Source organism: Selaginella moellendorffii, unplaced genomic scaffold, assembly GCF_000143415.4.
Source record: "Selaginella moellendorffii unplaced genomic scaffold, v1.0 SELMOscaffold_16, whole genome shotgun sequence".
Taxonomy (NCBI): domain Eukaryota; kingdom Viridiplantae; phylum Streptophyta; class Lycopodiopsida; order Selaginellales; family Selaginellaceae; genus Selaginella; species Selaginella moellendorffii.
Window position 1 is genome coordinate 1,047,689 of NW_003314277.1, and position 14,502 is coordinate 1,062,190.

A 14,502-nucleotide genomic window follows, 5' to 3' on the forward strand; every position below is an offset into this window, starting at 1 on the left:
CGTGTCCAATGCATTTTCAAATCTTACCTTTATTTTCTTCTCTCTCCTTTGGTTCTTCCATTAGAGCTATGGACGCTCTCCAAAACCTGTATAGCCAAGCGCGAGGAGCGTCCCAATTTCGAGGAGGATCGCCATACAACCAGCAAGAACAATGGTTCAATCCGCCAAGATCGAGCACTCCACCACCAGGTTTCGCGCAGCAAAGACCGATGCCTCCTCCTCCAGCAGAGTTTTACCAGCCGCAACGATCGATGCCTCCTCCTCCGCCAGAGTTTCTCCAGCAGCAAAGATCGATGACTCCACCGGAGTTCCTCCAGCGCCAGAGATCGATGGGCTTCGGCCAGCCGAGATCACTGACTCCACCACCGAGCTTCCAGCAGCAATCCTACGATTATAGCAGCTTCCACCAGCAGCCGCGATCACAGACTCCACCACCGGGCTTCCTCCAGCAGCAAAGACCAATAACTCCTCCCCGCCACATCAATCAGCAACAGTTCTTCCAGCAGCAATTCCTCCAGCAGCAAGCTCCATATCCACAGCAGCAGTACCAATTCTCCTACGAGCAACAATCCGGCCAGCAGCAAGCTTCTCCCTACGAGCAACAATCCGGCCAGCAAAGAGCGCCATCTCCTCCTCCTCGTCCCCAGCTCCAGCTCGGTGGAGGAGCTTCTTCCAGGCCTTCTCCAGCAACGAGAGTCTCCCAGGCCGTGGTTCCCGAGCCTTCCGCCATAGCTTCCACCTCGTCCACCCGACAGCAGGTCCACAGCACGCTCACGGAGCCCGTGTCGGTGACGCTCGCCCGCGACGCGAGAAGGGTCGCGAACAATCTCCAGCAGATCGTCGTCTTCAACTCCAACCGGAACGATCCGGCTAGAACTCTGCGCGACTGGGATCTCTGGGGACCCTTCTTCTTCATCATCGCTCTCTCTTGCATCCTCTCCTCCACCGCCAGCACCAACAAAGTAAGAACTCGTCGATCACTCAAAGCTTTGATCCACTGATTCGTGCTGTGCTTGATCGATAGTCCACAGTGTTTGCAGTGGTTTTCGCAGTGCTATCCGCTGGAGCAGTGTCTCTCACCATGAACGTAGTTCTTCTGGTAAAGCCATGCTCGAAGCTCCAAAACTTTGACAAGACCTTCGATCGCTATGCAGGGTGGCAAGCTCAATTTCCTCCAGAGCTTGAGCGTCCTGGGCTACTGCTTGTTTCCTCTCGACATTGGAGCGATCCTCTGCGCGGCTTACAGCGGCAAGCTGTATAGAAGCGCCATGATCTTCGCGACTTTGCTATGGAGTTCCTGGTCGGTCTATCCTTTCGTCTCCACTGCCGTGAGGCCGAGTAGAAAGGCCCTGGCGGTGTACCCAGTCTTTCTAATGTACATCTCAATGGGTTTGCTCGTCCTCGCGAATGACTAGAGCTAGAACTCGAGAAGATTTAAGTGAAATCTATATCAAAATGAAAAGCTTACATGGTCGTCTTCGACAGTGATCTAGTTCCTGTATGATCTATAGAGTGAATCCACCAGTGGCCATCGCCGTGACGAGCTTTCGATCTGGAGCTACCGTTCCAAAGCCACAGTCCTGGATGAACTGGCTCGACGAGGCGTGGAAGCCATGGAGCGAGCAAAGCTTCCTCTATCTTCGCCACCATGGCTGAGCTTCACGACGCCAAGAGAGCCTCCACTCTAGCGACGCTGGCTTCTTCCCTCTGTGCCGCTGGGCTGTGGTTCCGCTGGTCGAAGAGGTCGTGTTTCCATTCGCTAGCAGCAGCGCCCCTGGGATTCGCCACCACAGGCCCGCGAAACCTGTTGCTGTTGTTGTTCCTGGCTATGGCGTTCCTTCCTCCGGCTTCTTCCTCCCCCCATCGCCCTCGTTCCATCTGAGTTGCCACAACGTTGCCTCTGCCATTCACTCGCGGGAATCCACCTCTTCTGCCTGCCATCCTGTCACCGTCTCTGAACCTCGGGGGAGGGCCGTTTAGTCTGCCACCTTTCTTGTTTTCGAGCTCCAAGAACCGATCGTGGTGCCACCGATCTGCCTGGTTTCTTCTGCCTGGAGCTTCGGGGTTTCCTCCTTCCCAGCGCTCCTCAGGAGGCTTCCGAACTGGCCCTCGATCCTCCGGCCGACTTCCTTCGCCTGGAAAACCTGAGCACTAGCGTAAGAACAAAGAAAACTTCCAGCAGAGAAAATAGAGAACTTACAGCTCCGTGGTTTCGCAGTACCGTAGACACATGTAGAGGCAATTTAGAAACCATCTAAGACAACAAATGTGACAAGACGATACCGAATGGCCTGCGCCTGGGAGTTGTCCGTGAGCGCCAGTTGCTATTCCGATCATCGTGCTGCAAAAGCACAAGTATGGAGTACGTCTTTCAAGTCAGCTTTAAGACTCTACCGCCACTCTACCTCGAAGAAAGCTCCCGCACGAGGGACGAACTCGGGATTCTCTCCATTTTGAGTCTCAAATCTCCCTCTTTTCGGTCGCCTTCCACCCTCCTCGGCATTGTTGGCGTCTTCGAGAGCAACAGGGTCTTGCAAGCGGCGTCGACCCCTCCCCTCTTCTTCCACAGGAAGCTCATGCCTCTCAGTCGCCCACTTGTCCTTCCTTCTGCCCCTCACAGAAAATGTTAGAACAAAGAAATCCTGGAGCCAAGATCTCAAGCACAAGGACAAGGCAACAAGAAATCCTGGGAAACAATCGGAAAGCCAAGATCTCAAGCACAAGGACAAGGAAAAGAATGAACTCTATCAATCCAAGACCCACATTTCTCACAGGAAAGAAATTCCCTAAGTTCCGGGCCACGATCAAGACGCTTGACAAAGACATACCTGTGATTCGCACCATCCGCCGAGGAAATGACCTTGGATTGCAGGCGCTTGGCACCACCTCCTCCTCCTCCTCGTCCTTCCATGGCACTAAGAACCCTAACCCTAAAGTGCGATGGAAAGCAACACTATCTCCATGATTTCATCCGCTCATCTGCACGGCGGCATTTGTGCCACGTCATTACAATGATGTGTTGCTAGCCAAGTCAGCTATTCTACCTCTTTTTCTTGTGTTTTCCGCGACGGGAATAAAGAAATGGCGCCAGGACGAGAGATCGTTTGCAAAGGTCTGGTCCCGCAATCTTCTTTCGGTTGATCGATCGATCTTATCTTCCTCCAGCGGCGGTGTCCTGGGAGCCGGAGCAGCTCTCTTTCGAGGACATTCGCGTCGCTCCACCGCAATCCGGCGAGGTCAGGGTGAGAATCGTCCACTCCTCGCTCTGCCACAGCGATATTACCTTCTGGAAAGGCAAGGTGAGCACGCGCGCGCCTATCGATTCCTCCAAGATCGATCTAATCTGGTGTGATCTTGGCCAGGGATCGTTTCCAGTGATCTTCGGCCACGAGGGATCGGGGTGAGTGAGATTATCGATCGATGCTTTCTTGGGCCGCCTAGATCCATCCAGAGTTGCCATAACATTTGTGCCAGGATCGTGGAGAGCGTGGGCGAGAATGTGGACGGCGTTCGCCCCGGCGACCACGTCGTGTCGGTCTTCCAGCCCGAATGCCAGGACTGCCGCTACTGCAAGATGCCCAAGACGAATTTGTGCGTGGTGGCGTTCGCGGAGCTGAAAAGCTGGGCGATGCTGGATGGAAAGACTCGATTCTCGGCCATGGACGGGACTCCCATTCACCACTTTCTCGGCTGCTCGACCTTCTCCGAGTACACTGTCATGCATCACTCTCACGTCGCCAAAGTCGACCCATCGGTGGCGCTGGAGAAGATTTGCCTCCTCAGCTGTGGAGTTCCCACAGGTGAGAACTCTTTCGAGCTTGGTGACCAAGATCGTGATTCTTTTCGTGTTTCTTGGCTGATGATCAGGCCTGGGAGCTGCGTGGAACATTGCGAAGGTCGAGGCCGGATCTACGGTGGCTGTCTTTGGCCTTGGAACAGTCGGACTAGCCGTAAGCTTTCAGATATCAATCGTAGTCCTCTAGTACCACTTCTTCCGCTCATACTCCATGTGCTTGCTTCGTTCTTTTTGCTTATATTCCTTTTCGTGGCGTCCTTGAAGGTTGTGGAGGGTGCTAAGACCGCTGGCGCATCTCGCATCATCGGTGTGGACATTCAGCCAAGTAAACAACGCATTGGTGATCAATCGCTTTCTCTGCCTCGGATTTTATATGCGAAGTATTTCTCACTGTTGCTTTGCACAGGAGAGGACTTTGGGCTGACTGACTTTGTGAATCCAAAGGACTACAACGACAAACCCATCCACGAGGTTAGTCTCCTGTTGTTCATACTATAGATTTCTCGTTCTCCTTCGCTCAGGTGATCCATGAGCTGAGCGGCGGTGGCGTCGATTACAGCTTCGAGTGTGTTGGGAATCCCAAGCTCATGGTTGATGCTCTCAAGTCGCTCCATGCGGTAAGTCTTTGACGAGCCGCATTCCAGCTTCCAAGTGCTCTCACGCTGCTTTTGCGCAGTTTGGAAGCCTCATCATCGTTGGTGTGACTCCGGCTGGCCAAAACTTGAGCTTCGATCCAAACATCCTCTTCTTTGGCCGCCAGATCCTCTCGGGATCACTCGGTGGATTCAAGATTCGCAGCCAAATGCCCGAGCTGGTTGACAAGTTCATGACCGGGGTAAGAATTCTTTCCGATCACGCTAGAAAAGCTTTATGGATTGGAAACATCACGCGCAGGTGATCGATCTGGATCGATACATCACGCACAACTTGCCGCTGTCGAGAATCTCCGAGGGATTTGGACTGCTGCTCGAGGTGGAATGCGTAAAGTGCGTGTTCTCACACTGACGTCGACCTTAAATATCGCGGAACGATTCGGGGCATATTCCACTACCTGTTTTCCCTCGCCAAGAAAGAAGCAAAGAAATTAAGCGCGTTAGGTGTCGAGTCTCTACCAAATTCTCTCTTTCCTTCTCTACCAATAGGCTGGGAGGCGTTTTGATATTTTAGGGTTCTTGGGCATTGCGCGGCCGCCATTATCGATCGGCTTCTTGGGCGCGCAGTGGAATTTTGAATGGAATCGAGGAGGCCAGGGCGCTGCGCGTCGCCGACGAGCGATCAGCTCGTGTTCTTGCATGTGGATTGCGATTGCGAGCGCCAGGTTTTCTTGTTTCCTGCCCCGATTGATCGATTGATTGGGAAATTGCGGTCGTTTCTTGGTATTTCAGGGCGAGGGGAATTGTTCTGCGATTCTGGCCGGGAGCTGACGGCGAGCGATGGGGGAAGTAGCCTCTAGATACCGGCTGCGACGGAGCAATGCCGCGCTCATGATTTTGGCCATGCTCTGTTTTGGCGTTGCCAGCTTCTACATCGGCTCCGGCATCCACATTCTTCACGAATCCCAGAACTCCCAGAGTGTTCTTGCGCTGTCGAGCAACTTTGTGAGTGTAAAATCTGGTTTCTTCTCTTAGTCGCTCTTGTTTCTTTGCTCCAGACCGATGGAGAGCTCACGAACCTTGCTGAGATCCTGACCAATGCTGCCATGGACGACAACAAGACCGTGATTCTAGCACCGCTCAACAGTGCCTGGGCCAAGCCTGGAGGTATTCTAGACGTGTTTTTGGAGAGCTTCCGTGTTGGCGACGGCACAGTCCCTCTGTTGGATCACTTGGTGATCATCGCTCTCGACAAGGATGCTTACGACCACTGTCTCGACACCCACAAACACTGCTTCCGGCTAGAAATCGACGGCGTGGACCTTTCCGTGGACCAGTTCTACATGAGCCAAGACTACGTGAAGATGAACAAACGAAGGCTCTACTTCCAGGGAATTGTGTTGCAGCTGGGATTCAACTTCATCTTCACGGTATGGCTCGTTATTTTCTTCTCTAGATGGTCCAGAGATTCATCGTTTCCGGGGTTCTATATCTTTTTACAGGACCTTGACATTGTCTGGCTACGCTCACCAATCAAACACTTAGCCGAGGACGCTGATTTCCAGGTGACTTGCGACCGCTATTCACGCACTACGCCCAACATGGGGCTCGTCTACGCCCGCTCCAACGAGAGAACCATACAGCTTTTCAGCTACTGGCATACGAGGAACGTGATCGACCACGAGCACAACGAGCAGGAGATTTTCATGGAGTTCCGGCACTCTCGCGAGTTCCTGGGCCTGGGAATCAGGCTGCGCTATCTTTCCACCAGGTACTTTGGGGGGCTGTGCGACCGGAGCAGCATGGACATCAACACAGTGTGCACGATGCACGTCAATTGCTGCAAGGGGACTGCTAAGAAAGCCGCGGATCTCAAGCTCGTCATCGAGGATTGGAAGGTGTTTAAGTCGACAACAACGCCTGAGGAGCGCAAGAGGATTCGTTTCAGGGCCCCGAGGCAGTGCCGGAAGAGTCTAATCGAGTACCTCCAATGATACAATCCGTGATAAAGCAGGAAAAGGTTCGCTCACATCGTCGACATCGAGGCTCTATATTGTCTTCTCAGCATTTGTACACTTTGCTGGTGGGACACAACACTTAAACTGCGGGGAGGTAAAAAGTTCCTTTGGATAGCTTCACTGATTCTTAATTCTTTTGGCCCAGCATCGTCTCATACGGAACAAAAGAAACTCTAGTCCTCTTGTTTACTGTAGTGCCGTGTGCTGAGAATATGCAACACTGCGCTTCTAGATCGTCCTGTGTCGCTGTGAATTGTGAATGGCGGAATTCTGGAGAACGTTATAACATATTAGCGTGATCCAAATAGAACATTTAGATGAACAAACAGGAATCTCTGGATAACAAACAATAACTGAGAATGCCACTTAGCAGAATGTCCGGAAAGGAACAGAATATCCAATGTTCGAATTTATGACAGGTAAGCAAAAATTCCGTACATCGTACCATACCATCGAAGCGTTAGCTCAGGCAGCGGAATTCTCAAGCTTTAGGGTTCTTTAGAGCGCCCGGATGATCGCGATCGCATCATGAGGCGCAGTGCTACATTTTTTGCGGTGATTCTGGCTCTGGCCATGGTGGATTTCATTCTTCTTTGCAGGACAAGGAAGTAAGCAGCTCAGATGAAGCACATGGAAATACCGCGGCTTGTAATCGGGGAATTTCACTGAGCGAGGGGGCTTCTTGCAAGATCGGGAGGCTGGCATCGAGGTTTGTGATTCTTGATCATCGGCATGTTCCTAGAGCGCTGGAAAGATCAGAAGTCTAGAGCTTTCGCATTTGCTGTATCCTGGTTTGCTCTTTGCAGAAGAAAGAAATGGGCATCGGTGAGACGCGGGGAACTTTACTTAGCGATGGAGGAGTCCAAAACACCGAGATGCTCAAGGAGAGTGAGATTGCTGGATGTTTCCTATGTTAAGCGCGCTACAATCTTGGTTTGTTCTGCAGAACAAAGAAACGGGCATCCCATGTCGGAAGAAGCGGCCAGTTTACCTGACCGATGGAGCCACTGGGACACTGGAGCAGAGTGTGATTGCTGGAGGCGATCATTCAGAGGTATGTGTTCGCTTGCTAGGCCATGCACTATATACAAATTTCCAAGATGTCAACCATAAGGAGAGTTATAAGGAGAGACAACGATGCTAACTGGAGCAGCTGTCAAGGTTTGTGATCAAGATATGTTCAACCATTCTAACAAGAACTTGAAACAGGGGAAGTACAAGATCAGGAAGCTTAGAAAATTTTCTCTAAATATGTAAAAACCTATGGCTGCAATCTGCTTTCTTTTTCTTAAGACAATCTTTTTTAAGCTTATACAATACAATTTTAAGTCTTATTGCTTTTAATATTGGAATAAACAATTATAAATTAGTGTTATTTTTTAAGGATAGAGTAGTGGTTATAGTGGGGGACTTTTCTAGTTAATTACATAATCAAATTATAAGTTACTTTTTTATGGAGATGTTTTGGCATTTGGAATTGATTCTCAAAATGAAGTTCACCCTTTAAATTAATTAATTAATTAATTAAATTATATATTAAATATAATATTATATATTTAATTGAGTAAATTATATTTTTATTATATGTATTTCTTATTAATTGTTTTTTGGGGAATCTAATATCATAAAGTTTACCAAATGTTTCAGGTAAATTCATATCAATAAAATAATATGTGTGTTTTGTGTGTAGTCCAATTATATGCCTCGATTTTTCACAAATAACAAGTTAACAAAATGAAAACATTCATTTTACGAAGATTTCCTTAAAATCTTGGTAACATAACGTATATAAAATTGTAATTTATTTATATATTATATATTTATATTTAATTCTTTAAAGGTTTTTTTATACTATTGTTATTAAAGATTTTGCAAGAACGTTCCAATAAAGCCACTTTGATATAGGTATAATTTTTAATTTAAATGTCTTTCTATTTTAATAAAATTTATTGTATTAGGTTTTATTCCTGAAATTAATTTTGCAGTGGATAGTGCATTATAACAGATTAGCCACACTTCAAGTTAAATGTTTCTAAGGAAATTTTCAGAACTAAAATAACTATAGATTTTTATAAGCTTTTTCATTTCCTATTAACTGTAAGAATCAAAAAATAAAATTTTTAACTTTCAAAGATCTTATCTTAAATATATTTTTTGCTTGTTAGAGTGTTTGCACATTAGCAATTTCTTATAATCAATCTATCAATTCACACAGAAGCTTTGTGCTTAAATAGAGAATCCAAACATCCCTTTTCAGATAGTTTTTTAGGTTCTCTCCTATCACAAGCATGTATTATACTGACAAAGATTGCTTGCATTTAGCAAAACACTGATAAAATGATATACTTTGAGGCACTCAGAGATTCAGTAAAATGGCTGTTTTTGTGTGCATGTATCTATCATTGAATATGTTAAAAGGATTATAAAAATGAAGCTTACCAACATTCTGTTGTTGCCCCTGCTTTCAGTAATCAGAGCTAGATGAACTACTAATTGTTCACTAAAACCATGACCAACCTTGTTCAACACGTTTCTCTCCCGCTCTTGAAATTTGTTGGACTCGGAGAGCAAACACTTTACACATCGAAGACTGTAGATAAGAAATGAATACCAAAACTTATGTTCCTGATAACATCAGGCTTTGCTAAAAAACACTATGTTTTCTTTTATTTAATTACAGCTCCAAAACCTGCTGGTCTTGTTGTCTCGCGAGTACAGAGCTCCCTTTGAATACTTCACAATTGCTCCGAGAGGGTACCTGAAATGCTCGCCCATGCTGGAAGGCAGCTCTGGCACGTCTTGAAACAAGGTGGAAGTAGGCACCGAAAAGCACTCCTCCCCCCTAAGTGGATCAAAGTCTTGAATCTCTCCAGCGTAGCCAATGCATGCCTTGAAGTATAGGTTGTCTGCATCATCGATGCAGGCACTTACACCGATCACCAGCTTGACACTGGCCACCTCCATGATCCTCGCAACGTTCTCCCTCAATTTCTCGTGGCTTTCGTTGTAGAACGCTAGCTCCACCACAACAATCGGCAGCTCCCGCTTCGTCTCTGGGCAGCGCTGAAAGAGGGCGTGATCTACCATCTTCATGTCCCCATTGGGGAACTCCACCATGAAGTTCACCCAGTGATAGACGGGGCCGCAGAGTGGATCAAGACCGAGCTTGAGGAGTTGATCCATCAGAACAATGGCTACGTACCCCTTCATCCCTGCGTGGACTTCGGTGTTGTCCCCGCAGATGCTAACCTTTCCTCCATCGTGCTCGTATGCTAATCCATACTTTCGCACGTTATCCTGATCCGCCAATCGCTGAAACTCGGCAGACTCCACACCCGAAACACAGTGAAATGGGCCCTTTTTGAACTGCCTCTTGTAATCCTTCCTGGGATAGATCTTATCGCAAGCTACCTCACAAGCTCTCACAAGCCTATTCATAGAGATCTCCGCCATTAGAACCCTAAATCTAAATCGCTGCGCTCGTCGCTTTGAATCATAGCCGTCCACATTAACCTTGAATACTTTCGGCGCCCAGGTACCCGAGCTTCATCGGGACGAGGAGCTCCTGGTTTTGCTGGGCCTGGACGCCCACTTTGGCCGTCAGAATTCGCCTCGCCCGCCGGAGATCCTTGTCCAGTATCGATGTGAGCAATCAGGGCCTCGTGCTCGTTCGACTGAAGAGTATGGTTGTGAGGTAGAGACTCGCTAGTGCGTACAGGCAACCCTCAAGGGACGAGAGCTTGGCGGTTAGTTCCCGGAGCTGCGATTCCTTGCGTGTGATGGATTGTGCCATGCAATCGTTTGGAACATGTTTGCCTTAGGTACCTGGGCCTCCAATGAGAGAGTTTAAGCTCGTTGCTGGCCTTCGCTTGTTGTTGATGTTATGTTATACGAGGGAGTAACTTTTTAAAGTTTAATTACGTGCAGTTTCTTTGATCAATTTCTGGAGGCTGGTGTTTTTATCTGAGAGTACTTGTAGTTTTCTTCCTGCAAGAAAGTAAAGCTATTTGACTGTGCATCTTAGAATGAAAATTATACCCACAAGGATTTCAGTTGTTCGTTTGTCCTTTGAAGCTCCTTGTTTGTGTTTACCAGTTCATGGAGCTGTGTCTTGTATTTCTCTTCCTGAGAGAATTTGCTCGTTAGACCTGCTGCGTTTTGGAGTGAACCATAAACATTTACCTGAGAGAAAAGCCTCTCCTCAAGTAGGTGTTTTTGCTTGTTTGTTCTAGCTGTATTTTCTCTCCAGCTCATTGAGCTTGTTCCTAGCTCACGGACATATAGATCAAAACATCATTAATGAAGTCAATAGTCATATTTGGCATATTATAAATAATTTCATTCATCATTCACTAAAAATTATTAAAGCATTATTAAAACCAAACAGCATCACAAAAAACAAGTACAAAATAAATGATGTACAAAAAATAGTTTTGGGAACATTTTTCTCAACCATCAATATTTGCCAGTACCTAAAAGTAAAATTTAACTTAGTAAATCAGTTATTTTTCCCAAAAAATTTAATAAATCAATAATGTGAGGAAGAGGGTACATATTTAGGATAGTGACCTTGTTTAATAAATGATAAATGATGTAGAATTAAATACTCTTATCGGAGAATACCTAGCTCTTTTGGGTGTTAGTGGTGCCCTACATATAATGTTATTTTGCCTATATAGCCATTTTATGAGAAAAAAAGGTTTCATCACAAGATAAAGTTCATATAGTTAAAGACTTTGAGAACTTTTGGATAACTTCTGTCTTTAACATTTCTTTAACATTTATGTATAAATCTTAATCTTTTTTGGTGACCAACACCAAATGATAACTTTAATTGAATAAACAACCCCAATTGAAAAGATTACATATTGCAATCTTAACCCCAAATGGTAGATCAAAGTCAAAGAGATTAACATACTCTTCCTTGAGCTAGTCAATTTTTGCAGCATAAAGATTATTTGAGGGATCTAAAAAGAGAATATAAGAGCAAAAAGGAAATACAATAGAAAGTTATTATTATTATTATTATTATGATTTTTTAAAAATCTATTTTGATTTCTAGAAACCTCAAAGTGAAGTTGAAGGTGTGCCATATAGTAATGATCGAATCAAGAGTTTAATGAGCATAACATATTTGGACTAAAAACTCTAACTCGAAAAGTTCAAAGTAGAACTGAAACTCCTAATGAAGTGCTTAGGGAACGAGCACAAAGTAATTGATAAATGAGTCTCTGAAAAAAGGATACAAGAAAGACAAACAGGAGAGGGGGGTGTTGGGTTGGGCTATAGGGTGTAGAGTGTTTAAAAGTACAATAGAGAGATTGTGAAAGTTGGATTTCAGTGGAATTAGTTTAGCCAAGAAAGGCCAATCAAACCCAAGAAAGCTATATCTATATGGTGGGTGATAATGTAACCACTAAGGAGTTTAAGACTAAAATGAATATAAATGGACAAATGGGGTAATTTAATGAAGAGTTCAAAATTAATTTTATCTCCTCTAAAAAATCAAATGGTTGATGTTTCTAATTCAAGTGTGGGTGACATTACTTACTTAGATACTTAACATGGCTTATCAAAACATCATTTTAGCCACGTGGTTAAAGTACTCAAAAGCAAAAAGTGGGAGTATCTATGAAACTTGATAGGGTTACGGTATTTCAAAATGTCATCCTAAAGTTCTAAATTATGGAAAGGAAGAAAAATAAACATCTTGTATACTAACTAAAGGTATAATTATGTGGTGAGGAAGTCTTAAAGGTTAATAGGATTTAGTGGTCAAGCCTTTGGGCCCTAATCTAGTGGCAGTATTTGTGAGTATTGTTCTGGATGGAAAGGGATTTAATAAGAAAAAAGAATATTAAAGAAAAGTGTTTTTTATGTCTTTGGGCATCATAAGGTGTGGTTATAAAATGACCACTTATATATGGATGGTGAGAGTCTTTTATCTTTGAGTGTCTATAATAAAATTAAACAAATAAAGCATGTCACTCATGGAGGTTGTGATTGAAATTCTTCTAAATGGTCAAAAGTGTGGTTAAGTGACTAAAGTTGAATGGAAAAATTAATCATTTACAAAAATAATAATGAGACAAAAGTGATAAAAAAGAGGGAGAAACATAGGGACAAATTAGAACAAAAGTGAGCTTTATAACTTTCATCATTATCAATTTACTTTTCTCAATGGAAGGGACTATTTAAAGTGTTATAACAAATTAGATTGCAAGTTTATAATGTTTTATGTGATATCAATCCTCCAAAAATTATATATATGCAACATTTGAAATGCTTTATACAAAGATTAAGAAGAAATTCCACTAATGTCTATTCTTTCAAGATCTTAACCCATCAACTAGATAATTTTAAATGCCTTCCATCTTTCTGATAGGAGGAGATAATATGAAATCAAAAGGGTATAATGTCATTAATATAGTGAGATTTCAATAGCTATTATATAATTTAAGGTTTTTAATTTAATTAAATATACATATAATACACTCATAACTACTTTATAGTTTCATTCTTTGTATTTCACAACCTTTATCCTCATTGTTCTTTCTATTAATTTGAGGTTTGTTAATCAGAATGTTTAGGTCAATTAACCGTGGAGATTCGAACAGCGCACCTCCCAAGGCTTGGACGAGTCGCTCAAGCTACGCAATTGGCGGCCCTACTCCACTTCGCGCTCGCGATCGATCTCGCCGTGGCGCTGGAGCATGGGAGTTCAAGGTGCCGCCATCTCCTCCTCCTCCTCCTCCTCCTCCTCTTCCTCTCCATCTCCATCAGCTCCTTCCAGGGCGGCGGCGGTGGATCGGGTAGGCGACCGGGAGATGCTCATGCCTATCGGCAATGACCTCGAGGATCCTCTCAAGGAGGGCGCGCCCACGCCGTCTGGGTATCACTCCGGCCGCGAGGTAAGGGATTCAATCCACGAAATTTCGGAGAGAAATCTTTCCTCTATAGGCTTTCTACGCGGTCCTCCAGAGCTGGGCGTCCAAGAAATTCATGAGTGGATGGTAAGAGCTCTCTATCATCTCCTCCAAGGAAGGAAATTTTTTTCCTAGCCTCGACGAATACTATTTAAGTTCTTCTTTCGTATGTGTTCTTGCTGTCTGTTCTTTGCAGTGTGATCCTCTTTCCGCTGGCGATCACCTTCTACATCACTTGGTGGTTTGTGGAATTCGTGGATAGCTTCTTCCGGCCGGTCTATGCCCATCTGGGGATAAATTTCTTTGGTGAGTTCTTTCCCTGGATTCATTGATCTCTAAGATTTTTCTCGCGAATTGTTTAGGACTTGGATTCGTGACCACCATCGTCTTCATATTCCTGGTGGGAGTATTTGTTTCGTCGTGGATGGGAGCGTCGGTTCTTATGGTCGGCGAGTGGGTTATCAAACGAATGCCTCTCGTGAGACACATATACTCGGCGTCCAAGCAAATCAGTGCTGCGATCTCTCCAGGTATGAGGAACTTCGCACGATGGATTAGTTTTGCTTTGCTAATATTCTTTCCAACAGATCAAAATACCCAGGCTTTCAAGGAGGTGGCGATCATACGACACCCTCGTGTTGGAGAGTACGCAATTGGTTTCATCACGTCTAGCCTCATTCTCCAGGTTGATCAAGCTCAAAGCTCCAATGCTTCGTTTCATCGTCTCGTTGTCTCATTTGTTGCGTGATCTTCCAGAATGAATCTGGCGACGAGGAACTTTGCAGCATCTACGTTCCCACAAACCATCTCTACATCGGAGATATCTTTCTCGTGAACTCGCGGGACGTGATCAGGCCCAACTTGTCAGTTCGAGAAGGCATCGGTAAGTTCTTAACAGTCTTTTTCTACTTGGTTCTTAGAACTTCGAATCTTTGGTTTTATCAGAAATTGTAGCATCGGTTGGAATGTCCATGCCGCAATCGATCACTTCCATCGACAGGCGTGATCGAAGAAGTAGCAGCAGATAAATCAGTGAATTGTTTCTTTCCTATCGTGACTACAGTTTTGGTTTTGTTCTAGTCTTGTAAACTAAATGAATCAAGAGGTGAGAGATGAAAAACTGTGTGATCCTTCAACTTGTCAGAGATTTTCTTGTTCAAAGTTTTGTC

General features: G+C 45.1%; 6 protein-coding genes across 10 annotated transcripts; 5 read left to right on the forward strand and 1 right to left on the reverse strand.

The window, feature by feature from the left end:
* Positions 1-42: 42 nt before the first annotated feature.
* Positions 43-1,433, forward strand: LOC9642499 (protein YIPF6). The gene is made up of 3 exons (XM_002971015.2): positions 43-962; positions 1,025-1,099; positions 1,155-1,433. The coding sequence occupies exons 1-3, from the start codon at positions 69-71 to the stop codon at positions 1,413-1,415; spliced, it is 1,230 nt and encodes a 409-aa protein (XP_002971061.2). The 5' UTR covers positions 43-68; the 3' UTR covers positions 1,416-1,433.
* LOC9641808 (eukaryotic translation initiation factor 3 subunit A) lies at positions 1,432-2,926 on the reverse strand. Of its 2 annotated transcripts, none has more exons than XM_024675891.1 (4): positions 2,829-2,926; positions 2,406-2,604; positions 2,284-2,341; positions 1,432-2,135 (listed from the first exon to the last, which is right to left on the reverse strand). In XM_024675891.1, the coding sequence occupies exons 1-4, from the start codon at positions 2,909-2,911 to the stop codon at positions 1,660-1,662; spliced, it is 816 nt and encodes a 271-aa protein (XP_024531659.1). In that variant the 5' UTR covers positions 2,912-2,926; the 3' UTR covers positions 1,432-1,659. The 2 variants fall into 2 exon arrangements, with proteins under 2 accessions (XP_024531659.1, XP_002971263.1); XM_002971217.2 differs by having other exon boundaries at positions 2,406-2,607; positions 2,829-2,917.
* Positions 2,927-3,049: 123 nt separating this feature from the next.
* On the forward strand, positions 3,050-4,889 carry LOC9642500 (alcohol dehydrogenase class-3). Its single transcript, XM_002971016.2, has 10 exons — positions 3,050-3,112; positions 3,166-3,299; positions 3,363-3,400; positions 3,475-3,800; positions 3,868-3,950; positions 4,061-4,136; positions 4,203-4,267; positions 4,318-4,413; positions 4,473-4,631; positions 4,691-4,889. Exons 1-10 carry the CDS (start codon positions 3,082-3,084, stop codon positions 4,799-4,801), a joined length of 1,119 nt encoding a protein of 372 aa, XP_002971062.1. The 5' UTR covers positions 3,050-3,081; the 3' UTR covers positions 4,802-4,889.
* Positions 4,890-4,938: 49 nt separating this feature from the next.
* LOC112346583 (uncharacterized protein At4g15970-like) lies at positions 4,939-6,757 on the forward strand. The gene is made up of 4 exons (XM_024675877.1): positions 4,939-5,114; positions 5,182-5,394; positions 5,448-5,819; positions 5,892-6,757. The coding sequence occupies exons 2-4, from the start codon at positions 5,230-5,232 to the stop codon at positions 6,381-6,383; spliced, it is 1,029 nt and encodes a 342-aa protein (XP_024531645.1). The 5' UTR covers positions 4,939-5,114; positions 5,182-5,229; the 3' UTR covers positions 6,384-6,757.
* Positions 6,758-6,879: 122 nt separating this feature from the next.
* Positions 6,880-7,719, forward strand: LOC112346584. 4 transcript variants are annotated; one of them, XR_002992499.1, is made up of 5 exons: positions 6,880-6,962; positions 7,007-7,116; positions 7,214-7,291; positions 7,354-7,568; positions 7,617-7,719. XR_002992499.1 is itself a non-coding variant. In XM_024675880.1 (5 exons), exons 2-5 carry the CDS (start codon positions 7,223-7,225, stop codon positions 7,640-7,642), a joined length of 264 nt encoding a protein of 87 aa, XP_024531648.1. In that variant the 5' UTR covers positions 6,880-7,116; positions 7,214-7,222; the 3' UTR covers positions 7,643-7,719. The 4 variants fall into 4 exon arrangements, 3 of the variants coding, with proteins under 3 accessions (XP_024531648.1, XP_024531647.1, XP_024531646.1); XM_024675880.1 differs by having other exon boundaries at positions 6,880-7,116; positions 7,354-7,461; positions 7,508-7,568; XM_024675879.1 differs by having other exon boundaries at positions 7,214-7,461; positions 7,508-7,568.
* A 5,329-nt stretch (positions 7,720-13,048) lies between these two features.
* On the forward strand, positions 13,049-14,469 carry LOC9642501 (protein LIKE COV 1). The gene is made up of 7 exons (XM_002971017.2): positions 13,049-13,318; positions 13,368-13,420; positions 13,530-13,639; positions 13,696-13,863; positions 13,921-14,018; positions 14,090-14,216; positions 14,279-14,469. Exons 1-7 carry the CDS (start codon positions 13,121-13,123, stop codon positions 14,359-14,361), a joined length of 837 nt encoding a protein of 278 aa, XP_002971063.2. The 5' UTR covers positions 13,049-13,120; the 3' UTR covers positions 14,362-14,469.
* Positions 14,470-14,502: the final 33 nt, after the last annotated feature.

Coding starts and splice junctions, on each gene's coding strand:
- LOC9642499 (XM_002971015.2), top strand. CDS start 69: ATGGACGCTCTCCAAAACCTGTATAGCCAAGCGCGAGGAGCGTCCCAA. Junction 963..1,024: donor CCACCGCCAGCACCAACAAA/GTAAGAACTCGT, acceptor CTTGATCGATAG/TCCACAGTGTTTGCAGTGGT. Junction 1,100..1,154: donor CCATGAACGTAGTTCTTCTG/GTAAAGCCATGC, acceptor ATCGCTATGCAG/GGTGGCAAGCTCAATTTCCT.
- LOC9641808 (XM_002971217.2), bottom strand. CDS start 2,911: ATGGAAGGACGAGGAGGAGGAGGAGGTGGTGCCAAGCGCCTGCAATCC. Junction 2,608..2,828: donor GCGGATGGTGCGAATCACAG/GTATGTCTTTGT, acceptor TGTGAGGGGCAG/AAGGAAGGACAAGTGGGCGA. Junction 2,342..2,405: donor GTGCGGGAGCTTTCTTCGAG/GTAGAGTGGCGG, acceptor GTGCTTTTGCAG/CACGATGATCGGAATAGCAA.
- LOC9642500 (XM_002971016.2), top strand. CDS start 3,082: ATGGCGCCAGGACGAGAGATCGTTTGCAAAG. Junction 3,801..3,867: donor CAGCTGTGGAGTTCCCACAG/GTGAGAACTCTT, acceptor GCTGATGATCAG/GCCTGGGAGCTGCGTGGAAC. Junction 4,268..4,317: donor ACGACAAACCCATCCACGAG/GTTAGTCTCCTG, acceptor TCCTTCGCTCAG/GTGATCCATGAGCTGAGCGG.
- LOC112346583 (XM_024675877.1), top strand. CDS start 5,230: ATGGGGGAAGTAGCCTCTAGATACCGGCTGCGACGGAGCAATGCCGCG. Junction 5,395..5,447: donor TTGCGCTGTCGAGCAACTTT/GTGAGTGTAAAA, acceptor TCTTTGCTCCAG/ACCGATGGAGAGCTCACGAA. Junction 5,820..5,891: donor GATTCAACTTCATCTTCACG/GTATGGCTCGTT, acceptor ATCTTTTTACAG/GACCTTGACATTGTCTGGCT.
- LOC112346584 (XM_024675878.1), top strand. CDS start 6,936: ATGAGGCGCAGTGCTACATTTTTTGCG. Junction 6,963..7,006: donor GCAGTGCTACATTTTTTGCG/GTGATTCTGGCT, acceptor TCTTCTTTGCAG/GACAAGGAAGTAAGCAGCTC. Junction 7,117..7,213: donor ATCGGGAGGCTGGCATCGAG/GTTTGTGATTCT, acceptor TGCTCTTTGCAG/AAGAAAGAAATGGGCATCGG.
- LOC9642501 (XM_002971017.2), top strand. CDS start 13,121: ATGGGAGTTCAAGGTGCCGCCATCTCCTCCTCCTCCTCCTCCTCCTCC. Junction 14,019..14,089: donor CGTCTAGCCTCATTCTCCAG/GTTGATCAAGCT, acceptor GTGATCTTCCAG/AATGAATCTGGCGACGAGGA. Junction 14,217..14,278: donor GTCAGTTCGAGAAGGCATCG/GTAAGTTCTTAA, acceptor TGGTTTTATCAG/AAATTGTAGCATCGGTTGGA.